Raw genomic sequence first — 19987 nt, 5'->3', positions numbered from 1 at the left:
AAATCTAGTACCTCATAGTAAAAGACTGCACACAAGCTTTAACCTCTTAATAACAGTGTTTACGTGCACATCATTACAAATGTAGCTGGGCTATCAAAGCAATGCTTAGCTTTAAAGTAACAGTAATCGACAGATGATAGATATGGTACAATGTTAGAAAAAAATCTGGACTAGCTGCTTAAAACAGTCTACTAAGTTAAGATATGAATATTTCACTCTTCTCTGACATGCATGTCTTTTTGAAATCATGGTTGGAAATAGTGCATGTATATAGTTGATTTGATAATACTTACAAGCAGAAAAATATCACAAAAAGTTTCTTCTCTCATCATGGGCACTTGTTCCAAAACTCCTCTCTTTTTTTTCTCAAGCTCACCTCAATAGACTTTGGGGTCATTTACCATATTCTAACCACTTCACAAAGGTTGTTGATACATTTAATAAAAATTAACCCTTTGTAGTTCATTTTTAGAATTATGCCCATCCTTAAAAGAAAAACACAAACTTAAGTAGAGAGTAATTTAAACAAACACATTTCTGTCAAGTTCATGCCCAACGCACTCATTTTGTTGGAATTACTGATCAAAGCAACAGTTCACCTTGTAGCCAGGTTCCCGGGGACTTTTCATTTCGTCATGAGCCAAACCATGTTTTCTGAATGTACTGGGGGAAATGTCTATCCTCCTAAAATTGAAAACACAAAAATTGTTTAACATTCCATAGTGTGAATATAGCACCTCAGTTCGTAAGTAGAGTGGTGCAAATCATAGGCATTCCTTTTTATTACACTTCTGTTGTTTGCTTATATACTTACACTCTCCCATAGATGTGCATGAGTATGTGTGCATGCACAACACATACACACACACTCTCCCTCCCTCCCTCTCTCTCTCTCTCCCAACTTTCCAAACTCAAACAGAAAAAAACATCTTATTCCACCCAGTACCGTTACAGCCAGGAAAACAGACTCACCTACAGCCATGCCTATAATTTCAAATTCACATCAAGATTATCTATGCCCTGCTAACTTCAAAAAGCAGTTTTCATCTTGGGAATTAAAATATAATGGCCCTTGGGACTTCCCTGGTGGCGCAATGGATAAGAATCCACCTGCCAATGCAGGGGACACGGGTTCGATCCCTGGTCCGGGAAGATCCCACATGCCATGAAGCAACTAAGCCCATGCACTACAACTACTGAGCCTGCGCTCTAGAGCCCGTGAGCCACAACTACTGAAGCCCGCGTGCTTAGAGCCCGTGTTCCGCAACAACAGAAACCACTGCTCAAGGAGAAGCCTGCGCACTGAAGTGAAGAGTAGCCCCCGCTCGCCACAAGTAGAAAAAGCCCGCGCGCAGCAAAGACCCAACGCAGCCAAAAAAAAAAATTTTCATATTTAAAAAAATACAATAAAAATAAATACAATAAAATAAAATATAATGGCCCATTATTCACCAATAGGATGAGGTCTAAGTGAGAAACAACTGTCTGGCATGACATAAATCCCAAAAGACCCTAAATCCAAGACTGTTGTGCAAACATGGTCCTCCTACCTACTGCAAAGGCTCAAGAGCTGACTGTTAAATACTTAAAGACCAACTTTGTTTCTAGACAAAGTCCCTATTTGCTGAATGAATAGTCTCCAAAACCGAATGTTTAAACCTCTGGGCTTTTAAACCCTTTGACATAATCCTATAAGCTCTCCCACCTCCAGCCCCCACCTGCTGCAAATTCTTCCAAAGGAAGGACTAATATATGAAATACATGGGTTGCTTAAAGAAACAATATCTAGGGCTTCCCTGGTGGCGCAGTGGTTGAGAGTCCGCCTGCTGATACAGGAGACACAGGTTCGTGCGCCAGTCTGGGAAGATCCCACATGCCGCAGAGCGGCTGGGCCCATGAGCCATGGCCGCTGAGCCTGCGCTCCGCAACGGGAGAGGCCACAGCAGTGAGAGGCCCGCGTACCGCAAAAAAAAAAACACCACATCTACTCTATGTAAAGAAAGCTCACAGTGATCTTGGGTTACTGTCTGCCAGCTCCCAAGAATACAAGGGTTCATTTATACCAAAAGGGCTGTTTTCCTCAGGCCCAAAGTGAGAAACTTATAGTCATCAAAGCATACCCTTTCCACTACAAACCACCACTATCCTAGAGCCTGGAGGGTGTTACCTTAAATTCTGCTGATAATGCAACTAACAAGTTGCAAAAACAAGACAAGTTTATTATCTGATGAGCAGACTTTTATGACCGCCTCTAGTGTAAGGCTGAGGTCCTCACCTGTGAATCTCTGGGCTTTTCTTGTTTTTAGCTGCCTCCTGCTCGGTTCCTCTCTTTAGGTATTTAGTAAAGCGTTCATGCAATGTCATTCCTGAGGACCCAAAGTGATGCTCTGTGGGGAGTCAAAGAAAAACATATCAGGCTATCAAAGGCACACCCAACATTCAACTCGTGTGCATGGACCTGCAACCAGAGATGTGACTAAAGTAGTCAAGTCCATATAAAAAACATATTAGGAAGAAGAAGGAAAAATAGCTGGTTCAGACAAAATCCAACGTCTGATTTCCACTGTAGGACATGGATACAAAGAGAGAAACTAGAGCTTACTATCCTTTGATTCAGAACACCAGCTCCTGCTTGAGTTCCAATTTCAGATGGAACCTGTAACTGGCCCAAACCCAGCTTCTACATCACATTCCCCAGCCTGTCCACCTCCATTTGCCCAGGAGATGGCAAAATAATGTGGGGAAGATATCCATACCCCAAGATCTACAAGAAGCCTCTAGAGGATTCTACCTACTAGACAGGAAGAGACAGAGGGGCTGGGAAAGCCACCTTTCATACCTCCTTTTCAAGCAAGTTAAACCTTCACATGAAGGATTTTACCTATTCTCATGATCACAGGTTACCACTAGCATTTCATAATGTTCAGCTCTGTAATTAAAAAAATGGAAACTTCTCCCTGGAAGAAATTTCCTTCAAGCTAGCCCCTAGCTTCAAAGGCCCCTATCAATGAGATAAAGATCCCTGATAGACTCCCTCATTCCCCCACTCACATCCTTCTGCTTGTTAGAGAGGAAGCTAAGCACGTGGAAAGGGAGCCTGAGCAGGCTGGCGTCTGCACTCACCTTTAACATGGTGAACGATGGTCACTATATGCTGGGCAAACAGTTCTGAAGGGCTCCGCTGAGACTGAGCTGACTGTATGTGCTGGAAAATGGATCGAAATTCCTGTTCCTTTTTGTTGCTATGAACTAGATCCCGACAAAGCTTTCGTTCCTGAGCCAATAAGCCACTGGGTCTGAAAAAGAAACACAGGGAGGCCCAATGTAACAAGATATACAGAAAGTCAGAACGTTTAAATCCTGAAAATGAAAAGCGTGCTTTAAAAGAGTTAAATTTATCTGTAAAGTTCCTTTCTTAATTCCTACCAAAGTAAAAAGTAACCTCAATGCACCGTAACTATGGAAAAAGGCATCCAAGCTCTCTCTCTTCCCTTTTCCCTGTTGGAATTTAATAGGAACAAATGGGTAGGATGAAGCATTAAACCTCAGTGATTCTGTTCTGGGGGTCTCTGCTGGTTTTAACAGATAACGAACAGGAAGGTGTTTTAACAGACCAACTAGTTTGGCCACCCAGGGCCACTCAGTGAAGCGACACAATGCAGCAAGAGTGGGATGTGGCTAGAATGCTGTTCAGGAGACTTCCAACTGGCTTTGCAGTTTTTACACCACATAAAAAGCAGCCTGGGCCTCATCACTCTTTCCTGAAGTTCTCCTGCCCCCAGCCCCAACTTTAAAACTGTTACATTATTTCATGAAGACCTGTAATAATAGATATTGTGACTTAGCTAAGAATGGAAAAATGGACCCTGCATGGCTCCACAGGCAAAAGACATCTCAAGCACATTTAGGAAGGCAACAGGACGGGGGTGGAATGGGGCCGGCAGGGGGGCTTACAATGTGATGAATAGAGTGCAAGAGAGAAGCAGAGGGGACCCAGCATCAAAAAAGCCAGTCACGGGCTTCCCTGGTGGCGCAGTGGTTGGGAGTCCACCTGCCGATGCAGGGGACACGGGTTCGTGCCCTGGTCCGGGAGGATCCCACATGCCGCGGTGCGGCTGGGCCCGTGAGCCATGGCCGCTGGGCCTGCGCGTCCAGAGCCTGTGCTCCGCGACGGGAGAGGCCACAGCAGTGAGAGGCCCGCGTACCACAGAAAAACAAAACAAAACAAAACAAAAAGCCAGTCACTATAGTCTAAAAAGATGCTTCACCACTATGATACTGCCCCCAACATATAACCACTCAGTGATGCACACTTCTCCACTGAAAACAGAGACACGAAGGTATCCACACTGAAAATGAGACAGCGGGGAAATACATGAGGGGCCTGTCCTCGTTCCAGAATGACCTCGGGGAGAAAGGTTAGGCTACTAAAGCCCTGAGGGTCAAGATGGACTACAGCTCACCTGGCAAGGTCCTCATCAAAAGAGTCCATCCGGACATTGACCTGGGCCTCTCGAGTAATGGAAAAGGAAGACTTCCCCGTGGAAAAGTCTCCTTTGGCTCCTAGCTTCTCTCGGCTCTCAGAGGTCTTTCTTGGGGGAGGTGATGAGCTTTTCTCCTGGACTGCTTTGTAAGCAGTCACTCGGAAATTTTTTTCAGGCACAAATCCCCTGTGCCCACTTTCGGTTCTCTTGGGTCCTCCCCGATCCTCCTTTTTGGATCTCTCTGAGAAAGACTCTTCCTCCAACTCCTCCGTTTTTCTTTGCTTTTCCTTCCCTGGAGGTGCGTACATCAGGCCCTCCCATTTGCCTGACTTTTCCTCCTCCTGGTTTTTGTTTGCACCTGCTACAACTTTCGACATGAATTTGGGTTCATCATCAAACTCAGATTCCTTCCTTCCTTTACCCTTGTCTTTATCTTGATCATCCATCTCCTCCTTGTGGAAGTCAGCCATCTTCTTCTCAAAGTCATCTCGGAGCTTATACCTTTTAGGAGACTGGCTACCCCGAAAAGGCTTCTCAGTATCAGTTTTGGGAGCAAATGGATCAGATTTCATTTTTGTATCACCCAAGCCCGCATCAGAGAAGCTCCCTTTCTCTTTCATTTTCTCTTTATCAGTATTTGTTTGTTTCTGTTCCTTATCCTTTCCATTCTCTGTCTTCTGCTCATCTAGATACCTAGTTATGAAAACACAAGGGAGACACACAAGAGGTTTCTTAAGCAACTTGATCTAAAATAAACTAGCACCATGTGCGTACGGTCTTAGGTTTTTGCTTCTCTAACAAGCATGTCTTGTGGATTCCAGTGTTACAAAAGGAGTCTTGGTTACCTTCTATTAATTTCTAAAAAACTGCTCTTCACAGATCTATGAACTTGGCATTTAAGAGAAAACTATATGGTCTATGGAGTTGTATACTATAAAAACAAACAAAAAGAAAATAGCAAAGGCAATTTTTAGGATACTGAAAAACAAAAACCTACTTACCTGTAAGTGGTCTAGGAAAAAAAAAATTTAAGGTCTTATCCGACCTTCACTCAGTCACTTAAAATCTGCTTTCAGCAAAGTTAACATAGAATGTTCAACCTTGGACTGTTTTGCTTTTATACAACTCACATTTGGAAATACAAGTCTCAAAAGAGACTTCAAATTTGCTTCAAGTCACCTAGAAGATCTAAGTATGAATATACTGCAAACACAAATAAAAACAGAATACATGTTAATTGGGGGAGGGGGCAAAAACCATCCTACTCATTCTTATGGAAAAGCAGAGCTCATGCCCAAGTGTTCTAATGAGATTCACAGTCCTGGCAAGGAACAAAACTTGTATTTCAAAGCAGACTTACTGAAAGCTGCAAAGTACAGATTCTGAACGTCTCATTTGTACCATGAATGGAAAAAGTCTGATGTTACAGTTGCATTAATATGGCAAAAAAGAACCAAAGGACAGCAGGGCAGCAAAGAATATGCTAATAAAAGGAAAAGGTGGGGGCAGGAGGGGAACCACCTGCTCTGTAAGGCCCTCTTAACAACCTGGTCCCAATACAAATTCCCTGTATGTCTCTGCCACCCCAATCCATCCAACCACATAAAAAAGATTCAAGTTCCAACTCAGCGTGTCCCCCAGGGTAGAAAGACAGAGACACTGATACGTCCTCTCCTAATACACAGCCTGGTTGGCTTCTACTGGGACATACACCCACTTTGTGATTTTAAAACAAGGTCTTCCTGGACTAAGCCTTGGACTTTCCCATTCTGCCCAGTCTCCTCAACTGGAGGGTGTGAGGGTGGGAGGGTACAGCTCTTCACCATGATGGACTGACGCAGATCGATCACAGGAGATGGTGGGTCCTAGAGGGTCTAACAGCTCCAACAGCCATTTATTTTGGTAAAGACCACATTTTTTGATGGCTGACCCACAAATCTCTACTGTTCTCTGGCTTATACTGGTAGAATCCAAGGCAAACTTTAAATGTGAAAACATCATTGCAGAGTAGTCTAAAGAAACTTTATGCTGCAATACAAGTTCAGAAAGGCAGGAAAACTAGAGTTAAGCTAAAGGTTTCCTGGGGTGATGCTTTAAAGTTTGCTAAATGAAAAGTTAAGGAAATGGGATTACCTTATTACCATTAATCAGAGCTCTACAGATCACATTACAACTAAACTGCCAGCTGGTGAGATAAAAACAACCAGACAGGGGAAACAAGATACTTGCCTCTTTGTATAGGCTGCTCCGCCTGGAGCAGCAGCCTCCTCTTTCTGAGATGAGCCGTATGTGGAGCCAGTGGCCGGTGGACTCTTACCCACGGGGCTCTTTTTGGATGGACTCAAGGACCCCGAGCCATGGTCAAACTGACCTTGGTGTGTCCCAGCCTGGTACCCAGCACCACTCTGCAGAGCTGAGCCCATCTGGGATGTGCTGGAAAGCGGAGGGCTAGGTTTGGGCACAGGGCTAGGACGAGGAGACCGCCTCCTCACCACCACAGACTGGAGGGGGCTTTTGAGAGCCGGGCTTCGCTCCCGAGGGCTCAGCTCAGACACGGCTGAGGCCCGTGACGCAGAACCAGCACTGTACGTGCTGGCATCTGGCCACGGCTTTGAGCTCTCAGACGCTTTTGTGTCTTGAGAGGTGCCTCCAGAGAACGGCTGCTCCTTGGCCTCATCTCCCTGGTTATCCCCGGCAGCCTGAGACGGCCGGCTATCCTTGGAAGAAGACTTTTTCTCCTTTGCAGACTTGCGCTTAGAAGATTCAACTCGGCTGTGGTTGGAGGAAGAACGAGAGGATGAGGAACGCCTTGACCTGTCAGAGGAAGACTTATCGGAGTTTCTAGAATGGCTCCTGGACCTTGGTGAAGGGGACCTTCTCTTTGGGGACCGGGATCGGGAACGGCCCCGACGAGGACTGTATGCCTGCCGATAATTCTGCCAATTTGAGCGGTAGTTTCCATAGCCTCCTCGGTTATACTGGCCCCATGGATAAAAGCCTCTGTTGCGCCCACGGAAATAATAGGGCCTTCTATAGCCTCTGTTGTGACCTCGGAAATCCCGATTCTGATATACTCTTGGGTGATTTCTCTCTCTGTTATGAGCTGGAGAATATGATCTGGAACGAGACCTAGAACTGAAAGAGGGGCAGGGGAAGGAAGAAATGTTTGAATTTTTGACACAAGCATTTTTACTCAAGAAAAACCTGCCAACAAAGAGGTAAATCCCTCTTCTTATGTATCATTTAATTACAGTTGTTTTCAAACAAAAGGTACAAACCTAAATAATTAATTCTACTCTTATGGCCACATTAAGTACAAAAATAAAGAATCACTAACAAATGAGACACTGAGATGCTTCATTAATACTGTAGCACATTCTAAATGGAGATGTATTTCTATAGTGACTGAGAGAATATAAAAATGTTCCTAATGTAGTAAACTAAACAAACACCATTTTAATATAGTATACTAATTGCTAAGAGTTCCACAGGCACAGAGGATTTTACAGGTAGGTCCCTGGGTCACTGGAGGTGATCCCTGCATGCTGTGGTACCCAGACAGGTAACTATTCAGATCCTCTAGCCCCACACTGCTTACTCCCCATCCTATCCAACTCTCTCTGTCTGTGCAGGGCTAATTTCTTAGCTTCCACTAAGACTTGGGGTTGTATAAAAAAAGTTACAACAGGGGCTTCCCTGGTGGCGCAGTTGAGAGTCCGCCTGCCAATGCAGGGGACGTGGGTTCGTGCCCCGGTCCGGGAGGATCCCACATGCCGGCTAGGCCCGTGAGCCATGGCTGCTGAGCCTGTGCGTCTGGAGCCTGTGCTCCGCGACGGGAGAGGCCACAACAGTGAGAGGCCCACGTACCGCAAAAAAAAAAAATCCTGATCATAAAAAAAGTTACAACAGGTCTAAACCAAAGAATGCTTAAATAGGGACTTAGAGAACTCATCTGTTCAAAGCTTAAAAGAATTTTAACTGAAATCAGATCAGCAAAACATACAAATATTGTTTTTTGTTTTTTTTTTAAACTGGGAATCTGGAAATGGTCTCATTATCTAGGTCAAGTTTCTGTGGCTGAACTACAAGGTCTTACCCAGGTGCCACAAGAGGGCACCATGTGACCATAAGACACCGAAACACACAAGAGGGTAGCAAAGATGAACTACAAAAACAGTCCCACACTTGCCCATCTTTAAGGTCAACCTAAAGCCTAGTGTTGTTCTTCTTCATTTAACAATACAGAACTCTAATTTAGCAAAGGTACATTTCCAGACCGGTGGGGATTCAAAAGTAACATAACTCTGTAAAAATTACATGTTCACAAATGCCAGGCTTGTCAATGACAGGGAGCTGTTTCCATCAAAAGGCAAAAACTGTATTTGTTGGTGTGGAAAATCCAGTGGTGTTCTTTGATACCACTTGTCGTGTCAACTATGATATAGAGCATTAATTAGTCACTACTCCTAAGCAGTTAACTAGAAATATGTAAAATTACTAGAAAACTCCAAAAATATTTTCTTTACATATGTAATAAAAACCCTTCAGTTCATAAGCAAGGCTTCTCATATCAGACCTAACTGGAAACAAATGCAAATGTGACAGGTTTTAACAACTAAACAGAATGTTATTTTTAGAAAGAAACTTACACTTAGAAGATAAAGTGGGATTGGTTTCCCACTACTTACTACCCACCACGCTCAGGTTCTTTATCTACTCCAAGAACAACAGGAACCAGTGAAGATGCAGCATAGTGATGGTTGTTAATGGTTGCTATTTAAGTACAATTTAAAAAAACAAACTTACCTTTCACACTTTTCATTCGAAAATAGAACAATATAAGAAGGAAGGGAGAGGCAGATGCAGCTATGAAACTGAACATGACCCAATTTAACGGCTGTACTTGAGGGAGGTGATGCACCAGCAGCACTAAGGAGGGTTTTATTCATGTCCCCATCCTCAGAGGCTACTGCTGCTTCTGTCACCAGTTACTAGTGAGGGCCCTGCGGCATACTGCATCCAAAACCCGCAGTCACTGCACAGGTGCAGGAATATGAGTCTCTGCAGATTGCAAATTAATTTATTTATGAGAAGTCATTTAAAAGGATACAACAGTCTGTGAAATACAAGGAAACAACCAATTTTCTCCAATTCTGTAGAACTCAGCAGTTAAGTTAATTTAAAGGCAGGGTTTCTCAAACTCTCTGGACAGTATACTTTCCTTGTAGGAGAGGGAAAACAAAAGAAAAAAAATCACGAAACAGATAAGCCAGAATTAAAAATTGAACATCCAGTGGCAAATTTATCTGTTTCTAAAAAACAGAGAAGTCAGACTTGAATCAAATATAAAAACATGTTTTCTAGTGGAGATATTCCTCCAAAATAATCTTCCAGGTATTAGGACAGCACATGGAGTGGCTCTAGACCTACCCCAGCACATATTGCCTGCGTAAGATATCTTTCCCTCATTTGCCAAGTTGATGACCATGCCAAATGATCTGTAGAATAAGGAGAAGCAATCTGTCCAGACAGATCCGCCCAGAACTCCAGCTATCACAAATACTTCAGAGCTGGTTAACATTTTTCAATTTGGGTTATGTCAGTTCAATTTTCTCTCTCAGTTTTGGTTGTACAGCCTCTTCTTTTTGAACCAATTATTTAGTTTCCATTTACTAGATTAAGTTTTAAAGAACCAAATGAGCTGAAACTGAGATTTAAGCAAACCAGATCAAAGACTCTGGGTGCAAGGTAGGAGTTTACTAAGAGTCTCTGCTCGGTCCAATGGCCTTGATAGCAACTTCCTGGAGTAGATATATTTAGTGGACTTTCCCTCATTTTGGGGGGTTGGGGGGTGGGGGTGGGGTTTGAAAAGATAAAAGAGAATTTTACTTACATACAGACTCTGACACAATTGGGCAACAGAGAGACTACCTAGCACAGGCCTCAAACAAAGTTTGGTATAAAAATGTGTGTCCAAGAAACATGGGAGAGAAAAATCATGTTAGGATTGGTTACCCTCAAGGTCTAATGTTATCTTAAAAAAGAAAAAAAAAAAATGGAGTGCTTTTGAGTGAGAGACTCAAAGTTTATAACTTCCTGTTCTACACTATATGGGAGTCATTAACATTTATGCACACCTATTTTTTGTTCAATCTCTGCTCTGAAATTAATTTTCAGACAGGCTTCTCACAGATTCCACGTAAGAATTAACTTATTCTTGGGCTTCCCTGGTGGTGCAGTGGTTAAGAATCCACCTGCCAATGCAGGGGACACGGGTTCCAGCCCTGGTCCAGGAAGATCCCACATGTCGTGGCGCAACGAAGCCTGTGTGCCACAACTACTGGGCCTGTGCTCTAGAGCCCGCGAACCACAACTACTGAACCCACGTGCCACAACTACTGAAGCCCGCATGCCTAGAGCCCGTGGTCCGCAACAGGAGAAGCCACCACAATGAGAAGCCCACACACCGCAAGGAGGAGTAGCCCCTGCTCGCTACAACTAGAGAAAGCTCGCACACAGCAATGAAGACCCAACACAGCCAAAAATAATAAATAAATAAAAATAAATAAATGTATTAAAAAAAGAATTAACTTATTCTTGTTGGGAGGGTGGGGGTGGGGGGGAAGCCTACCAACCATTTGTTTATAGACTCTTTTAGAAGTAGGACTATGGAAACCATCAAGAATAAAGATTAATAACAACTATTCCTGAGTTTATTTTAAACTGCATAATTCATTTAAGAGAAGGGCTCTAGATACTCATCTAAAATAATCAGCAGGGGCGCCAAGTGGTAAAACTGAGAAATTGTCTCCTTGCCTACTGCAGCTCTGACAAAAAGAATGAAATTGTACAAAGATCCCCTTTTGGTATTTAAACATTTAGATACATCAATATTTCTCTAATACACATATAGAAACTTATATTTACTAACAGGTTCTTATCTACTCACAAAAGAAAGTTTTAAAGAATGAAAAACCGAACTCATAACACAACAAAAGAGGAAAGATGCTGGAAGTTTGGCATTATATTCCAAGACATAGCTGAAATAGGAAATAATCCAACTAAAGGTGTAGAAATTGACTAAATTAAAGAATACCAGCAATAAATTCAAAAGAATTATTTGCACATTTACTAAGGCAAAGTGATGTCTACAATAGTGATTTTTAGGCAGTTGCAAGATGTGTTTTACTAAATAGATGCAGCCTGTTAGTAGTTGGCGTATCAGGTATATATATACAAAGGACTCCTGATTAAGTTTTTTAAGGTTTAATTATTTTAGTGAGTTAAGGTTTCTTTTCCTTGCAATGTTGATCATACTATTAATCCTCTTAGCTATCCTTTCTTTGCTGATGATGCAAATAAACCTTGGTCCAAGCCTCCAAAAATAATCTGAAAAATAATCAGGTGTAGAGGTTTGAAGCAAGAAGCTTAAATAAAAATAAAATGCTCTTTCTTCCACAGTGGATGAAAAACAGTTATGTGCTGGCAGGAAAGAAAAGGAATTAGGCCAACAGCATGGCAATCAAAGATGATTTGAAACTGTAACATTTGAAGAGATCTGGAATATCTTACAGCCCAACACTCCACCTCAAGCCAACCCCGCACCTCCATGTGACACTCACAGAAAGGGTCTAACAAAAGATCTTCAGAGACCTATACTGACCAATCAATGATTATCTCATTATACAATCACACCCCCTTACCTCAGCCTGCGTTTCCTTGAACGAGAGACAGACCGACTTCTGGACCGAGACTTCGAAAATGAACGAGAACGAGATCTTGATGCAGATCTTGATCGAGAAGAGCGAGATCCAGACTTAGATTTGTTTGTTTTTGACATCTCTAAAGAGAGGGTCGCTTTTCAATTACACCTAATGTAAGAAAATAGAATCAAACAAATGAGTGAGGCCCTTTGCAAATGAGTGAGTCTCTTGAACTTCCATGGACACTTAGAAACAAACAAAAAAAGATGAAATGACTGTTAAAACCAAACCAAACAAAACACCCTTTGCCCTTTTACCAAGGGGGATTTCTAAGCAGTACAATTCCCAACATACCAACCCACAGCAGCAAATGGAAAACCTGACCTGTAACTCTAACTGGGGAACACCATGAAACACAGACAAAAATGAGGAGAGCTATCGATAACCTGGGGCACACAGTCTTTTCTCAATAAGCAGACAAGTTTTGCAAACTAAGTTAACTGTTAATAAAAGTACTGAGGGCTTCCCCGGTGGCACAGTGGTTGAAGAGTCCACCTGCCGATGCAGGGGACACAGGTTCGTGCCCCGGTCCGGGAAGATCCCACATGCCGCAGAGCGGCTAGGCCTGTGAGCCATGGCCGCTGAGCCTGCACCTCCGCAACGGGAGAGGGCATGACAGTGAGAGGCCCGCGTACCGCAAAATAAATAAATAAATAAATAAAAATATAAATGAATGAATGAATGAATGAATGAACTGAGATGACCTGAGACAGGCTTCCCAGTCCTCACAGAAGAAACTCTATGCAATGACATCTTGGTTATAGAGTTTGTGGCACATCTTTCCATTTCCCTACTTCCTGGACCCTGAATCCATGAGGCATATCCTTAATATTTACTTCAAAGGAAAAGGTTTAAAGTGTGAGAGATTCTGTAATCTCCTTTACACCTACAATTATGTATTACACCTATAATTATAATCATACATCTGCTCATTACATCTATAGTTATATCTTTCCATTTTGTATTTTTCTAATTTTTATCTTCTTTTTTATCTTCTTCAGTATTACCAAGTACCTATGTATATTATTTATCTTAGCAAAGAATTAAAATCTGTTTATTTGTGCTCAAAAAAAACAGTGTGACAGAATATCCTCAAATATTGTAACACCACAACAGGATGTACTACATCCTGTAAAATATAGGATTTTTTTTTTGGCTGCGTTGGGTCTTCGTTGCTGCGCACTGGCTTTCTCTAGTTGTGGCGAGCAGGGGCTACTCTTCTCGTTGCGGTGCGCGGGCTACTCATTGCGGTGGCTTCTCTTGTTGCAGAGCACGGGCTCTAGGCGCGCGTGCTTCAGTACTTGTGGCTCGCGGGCTCTAGAGCGCAGGCTCAGTAGTTGTGGCGCACGGGCTTAGCAGCTCTGCAGCACGTGGGATCTTCCTGGACCAGGGCTCGAACCCACGTCCCCTGCATTGGCAGGCAGATTGTTAACCACTGCGCCACCAGAGAAGTCCCAAAATACAGGATATTAATCCATAAACATAGGACTAAAGTAATTTATAAGGAGAAGAACCTCTACTTTCTTCTAGCCCATCACTAGCTTCAAGAGTCAACCTTCTTTCAGGGTCATTTTCCCATGAAAAAAGCAAAACTGTTTTTTCTTTTTTTTTTCAAAGATCAGAAAGCTAGTTAATACCCAAACCAGACCAGAACTCCAGGACTTATCCTATCACACCTCGCTGCCTCACTGCCTAACAAAAGAGTCTTTTATGTAATGTTGCGCCTGGCTTGTGAAGGGAAAACAATAGAAAACAATAATCAATGAACATTTCACCCTCCCCTATCTCTCAGATTTTCTTGCTATTCAGATCCCAACTCAAAAGCTATCTCCCCAGAGGTTTGCCCTGGCCACCCAATCAAAAGCAGCCACCCAGTCATTCTCTAAGGTCTAGTCCAGTACCTTGTTTTCTTCTTCCCAGCACTAAATCCAGTACTTGAAACTTGTTTACTTTGTACTTGTTTACTTTGTTTTTCCTCCTCTACCCAAGTAGGATGTAAGCTCCCACCAGCAGAAATCTCATCTTTCTTATTTACTGCTGTATCCTCAATGCCCAGAACAGCAAACACTTAAACAGTATTTTTATTAACTTAACCTCAAGGAGGGTATTATTACATCACTTTTTACAGATGCCGATACTGAGACATAAAGAAGGTAACTAACTTGCCCAAGGGCACTCTGCTTTAAGTGGCAGGGCTGGGATTTGAACCCAGGTGACCTGGCTCTAAACCAGTGCTCTTAACTACCATTATACAGCCTCGGCAGAGCAGTGTCTGGCACACAGAAGGCATGCAGAGACTTGTGGGATGAATAAATGATTCAAGTCTCCACTCTTACTGAGTTTAGGATCTGGTAAAGAAGGCAAGACAGAGACCAACTGAAAGGTGGTATCTGTTTATAATTACTATATTCAAGTTTTAGATTTGAATTTTAAGAACTTTTGGAAAGGCAAAGAAGTCCGAGAAGCTGCTATAGCTCCAGCTCATAAGGGAAATAACCATAATCTCAGAGACATAAATTTAGAAGACTGAGAAAGTGCTAGGAAGCCAGAGACAAACAGTGATGAGTAAGAGATTGCTAAATGAGGATACCAAAGACCTACAGTCTAGATCCTGCCAAAAGGATCAAACTGTTACATGCTTTAGCAAGGTCAAAGATGTTTCAGTCTGAAACCAATTTTTGGAAGTAGCGTCATTATACAAAGCCAGGGTAGAGGAATAAGTTATTTAGAGATATGAGGTGGAGGTGTAAATAAGCAATTTACAGAAACTGAATACTGAAAATACATTGTTTTTCTGGTTGGCCTTCAGCATATTTGGGGATTCTCTAGGTTCATTCTTGCTAAATGGCTTTTTTCTGTTACAAGTCTAGGGGTATCTTTTCCTAGCAACTTCTCTGTCCAGTCTTCAATTTAGCTTAGGCTAGAAATAAATACCCTTTTAGATCAGTTACACAATGGGTGGACAATATCAGACTTTAAAAGAAAAGGGGAGGGAATTCCCTGGTGGTCCAGTGGTTAGGAGTCCTCACTTTCACTCCCGGGGGGCAAAGTTCAATCTCTGGTCGGGAAACTAAGATCCTGCAAGCCTGCGCTGCCCGGCAGGAAAAACGGAAAAAAAGAAAAAGAAAAAAGGAGAAGGGGGAACAAGTCAGTAGAAAAGGAAATACTCATTTCAACTCCAAGTCACTGGAAAATTAAGAACCTAATTTTCATGAAGAGGAAGAAAAAGTCGTCATCTAAATACAGATAGAGAGACTTCCCTGGTGGTCCAGTGGCTAAGACTCCACACTCCCAATGCAGGAAGCCCGGGTTCAATCCCTGGTCAGGGAACTAGATCCCACATGCATGCTGCAACTAAGAGTTCGCATGCCACAACTAAGGAGTCTGCAAGCCACAACTAAGGAGCACATGTGCCACAACTATGGAGAACACGTGCCACAACTAAGGAGCCCACTGGTAGCAACTAAGACCCGACACAACCAAGTGAACAAATAGAAAGAAGGCAAAGTATTTTTTAAAAATACAGCTAGTGGGCTTCCCTGGTGGCGCAGTGGTTGAGAGTCTGCCTGCCAATGCAGGGGACACGGGTTCGTGCCCCGGTCCGGGAAGATCCCACATGCCGCAAAGTGGCTAGGCCCGTGAGCCATGGCCGCTGAGCCTGCACGTCAGGAGCTCCGCAACGGGAGAGGGCCGCATACCGCAAAAAAAAAAAAAAAAAAAAAATACAGATAGAGACAAATATAACACTTCTACCTATATTAAATTTACTAGAATTGACAAATGTACTCAAGAGTCACAATACTGTGACACCACCCTCACTCCTAGAACTTCTTTAATGTGAACTGAAACTAATTTTAAAACATCACTACTCCCTGAGAGTTAAGAGGAATAACTTTGGATGATACAAAACCAGAGCTGGAAATAAATCAATGAATATCTTAACTCATTCAAGAGAACTCTAGAGAGTGGACAAACAATGGTAAATTAAAGTAGACTTGGTCTTTGCCTCCATGGAACTTATAATCTAGAGTTACAGATAGATCATAACCAAGCAAGCAAGCAAAAATGTAATTTCAAATTCTGGTAAGTACTAGGAAGAAGGCAAAGAACGCATAATGTTGGCAAATTTATTAAGTGTGGTAGTGAGTTATTTAGACAGGATGGTCCAGAGATGGCATTTAAGCAGTCACCTGAAGACTATGAAAGAGCAAGTCACACAAAAAAGGAAAAGGTCCAGAAGACTGAGAAGTCTCTTCTCCTGATATACATAAATAGATTTCATGTATATAAACATTTTATACAAACATTTTAGTGTAAGGTAGGGACAACCATAACTAAGGCTATCTGATTAAATTACCAAAATTCATTCAAAACAACTCGCAGTTCTACTTTGAAGACCTTTAAAACTTCATTGTGTTTACACATAGCTTTTCCCATTTCTAACATTTCTTCCATGTCCATGCTCTAAAAATAGTATGGAAAATATGACAGACAAATATCACCTTGAAAATCAACTTAGCACGTTTTACATGTTACAAGTATTGGGTTGGCCAAAAAGTTCGTTCCGGTTCTTCTTTAAGAAGTTTGGTTTCTGTTCAAATTAAAATTTCCCCCAAAGGAAGTTTTGTTTCTTCAGCAATGCCCACTCTTCCTGGACATGCTGTTTCATTCAGAATAAAATAGCCATGTTCCTACACCAGCAATATAAAAGAATCCACCTATTGAACAAGTAGTACTCAGCATGTTAGCAGGCAGAAATATAGGATCCAGTCCCTAAACTCCTAGTTAAGGGCTGGTATGATCCAAATACCCTCAACTTTCCAACATCCTTCAGATGACATGGTTTCATATCCACATTATCACCCTGTTTGCCACTGAATCAATTCCAGTTTGTCCTCCTTCACTGGGATACTCAGAACTAAATGTAATTCACCAAATTTGGCCTATTATAAAACTATTTAGACACTACTAATGCATCCTAAGATTTCTCTTTCTAGCAGCCATGCCACATGTTGATTCAGAGTGAGATGAGTCACTAGGCCCTCAAATCCTTTCTCATAAACCCTTCTTCAGCTGCAAGATATCCTCCTCCTCCATCTTGTATTTATACCACTGTTGTTCTACCCTCCCCCCTTTTTATTTAAAACCCAAGTGTAGAATTTCAAACAGCCTTCTGAAATGGTTTCAGATATAATTCTGTCACTTGGAGGAAGGGTTCATCTTTAACCTGCACAGCCATGTGAGAGGGTAATTTCCAGACCGACCACCCTTTTTAAAGCCCAAGCCTTCTCCACCAAGCCACTGGTCCTTGGAAGAGCAGATACATTTTAACGTAAAACAAAACAAAGGCCTTAAGGTATATAATTACATGGCTTTTATGTCATTAAAAATACAGATCTTATTTTTCAACTCCAAGCAACAAGAATAATATTGGCAGCGAGGGCCAAAGCAAGCTTCTCTAAATCAAAGACTCTCAAAGATAAGAAAGAATTCAATTACTCCTCTCCCCTTCTCACTCCAGATTGTTAAGTTTCTTCTTAGTGTCCCTAGTGACTATGCCAGCATTGTGTTTGGCACATGGTAGGTGTCTTGCTGAATTCACCAGAAGGAACACTTCGGTAGTTAAATTTAATACTGTTTGCCCCATGTTTGGAACACTGTGGATAGGTTACATTTGGCAGGAGACTGAGTTCCTAAAACTAAGTAGTGCCAAATACAGCTTCTCAATGGGCTGCCCTGGGGCTCCAACCTTGGCAGCCCTAAATGGTCAAGCTACTGGGTTGGCCAAAAAGTTCGTTCGGATCTTCCGTTAAGATGTTACTGTTTATTTTCTTTCATAGAAAGAGGATTTACTACTAATCAAGCAAATAAAACTTTAAGGCAAACATACTATAACCTGAAAACAAAACAACAACATAACACACCCACAGCCTTCCTAATATGTAAAACCAATTCAAAACTAAGTCCTTTAAAGCTCTCTGAACCCATGAAAGGACACAGGAATTGAGCTGGGCCAGGGAACTATTGCGTATGGTGAACAGTCTGATCTCTGGATATCTACACCTAACTGTTTTGAATGACTCCACTGCTGTAACTTAATATTTGTACAGGGTTTTGCTGAGCAAACCACTTTTTTTTCCTTTTCTCATTTCCATTAATATGAAACTTACTATCTCACAGGATATTCAATTTCCTCAAGAATCTTATGCACCTTAAAGAGCATAATCACAGCATTTCTCATGGTTTTAACTCTCACTTCAATATCCACATTACAACCAATTTAAAAACCAAAGTACTAGGTATTCTTTTTAGCACCAACCTCTTTCTCCAGCACCACCTGTTTCCCTGCAGCAATGAAGCAGACAGAGTTGCCTCTTTTTAAAAAAAAATAGATCTTTATTGTAGTATAATTGCTTCACGATACTGTGTTAGTTTCTGTTGTACACCAAAGTGAATCAGCCACATGCATACATATATCCCCATATCCCCTCCCCCCTGAGCCTCCCTGTGACCCTCCCTATCCCACCCCACTAGGTCATTGCAAAGCACTGAGCTGATCTCCCTGTGCTATGCTGCTGCTTCCCACTAGCTAACTATTTTACATTCGGTAGTGTATATAAGAGTTGCCTCTATCTTACTTTCTTATATTATTAGAATATATTAATAACATCATGAAACTTTCATCACTAATTCTTACTCCAAGGACTCATGACTAATTCAAGGAAGAAGGAGTGTTACAAAGGAACAACAGTTATTTTAATCTGTTTAATTTGGGTTACAGGACCCAAATAAGATCTAAGCCTAGAGAATTTCAGGACAGGATCACTAAACACCACCCTCTAAAAGTTAACTAAATGGTGACCTAAATGGGAAGGAAACCTAAAAAAGAGTGGATATATGTATACGTATAACTGATTCAGTTTGCTGCACAGCAGAAACACAACAGTGTAAAGCAACTATACTCCAATAAAAATTAATTTTAAAAAAATGGAAAAAAAACTAATAGTCAAAACAATGGATAAGAACAATTAACTATGGAAATCTTCCCAAGAAATAGCCTTCCAAAAAGAAATGCAAAAATCTCACCATAAGACTTAGAATCCTTTTAGTCAAGTCCCTAATTTAAGACGGAAAATTCTGTAAGATACACTGACACACTGAAATGTGTAACATCTATGACATGATTTTATAAACACAAATTTTAGTAATGAATGAATACTGACGGGGAAAATGAAGCATGGGAATTTGCATCTTCTTGTAGTTCAGAGGAAAAAAAAGACTATGATTTAATGACTATAACATACATACATACATATATTTATTTATTTAAGCCGTACCTCGCAGCTCGTGGGACCTTAGTTCCCTGACCAGGGACTGAATCCGGGCCCTCGGCAGTGAAAGCATGGAGTCCTAACCACTGGACCGCCAGAGAATTCCCCGTAACAATTATTTAAAGAAAAAATATCCACCTAGAAGTAGGGGGACCAGAGAGTTCAAATCTAAAAGTTAACAAACAGTGTATAGTCCAATAAAAGATTATTGCCCTGCTCTGGCTGAGACAGGCTAGGGGTGGGGGTGTGACATTTGTATCTAGCAATTTAAGGTTTCCAGGATATTTGGGTTGACAATGGGGAAAAGGACTTTATCAATAAATTGGGACTATCCTGAAAAACCAGGACTCATCATTTCTTCAAGGACAACTCAGCTACCCTGATTTGATGGACTTACTATTTAAGAATG

The 19987-nt window shown here is 41.8% G+C and overlaps 1 protein-coding gene across 4 annotated transcripts in view; it reads right to left on the bottom strand.

The window, feature by feature from the left end:
* Positions 1-19987, bottom strand: part of THRAP3 (thyroid hormone receptor associated protein 3) — a 75563-nt gene that overhangs the window by 8556 nt on the left and 47020 nt on the right. For all 4 annotated transcript variants that reach the window (XM_082615306.1, XM_082615307.1, XM_082615304.1 and 1 more), the window contains 6 exons: positions 12188-12355; positions 6714-7619; positions 4464-5177; positions 3124-3296; positions 2276-2387; positions 600-684 (listed from right to left, as the gene is read on the bottom strand). In XM_082615306.1, coding sequence (XP_082471432.1) covers positions 600-684; positions 2276-2387; positions 3124-3296; positions 4464-5177; positions 6714-7619; positions 12188-12324 — 2127 coding nt within the window. In that variant the 5' untranslated portion in view covers positions 12325-12355. The remainder of the gene's footprint in view (positions 1-599; positions 685-2275; positions 2388-3123; positions 3297-4463; positions 5178-6713; positions 7620-12187; positions 12356-19987) is intronic.

The sequence above is a fragment of the Mesoplodon mirus genome, assembly GCF_964341445.2.
Source record: "Mesoplodon mirus genome assembly, chromosome: 3".
NCBI lineage: Eukaryota > Metazoa > Chordata > Mammalia > Artiodactyla > Ziphiidae > Mesoplodon > Mesoplodon mirus.
The sequence above is the reverse complement of the archived record's forward strand: the minus strand, read 5'-3'. Positions and strand labels throughout refer to the sequence as shown.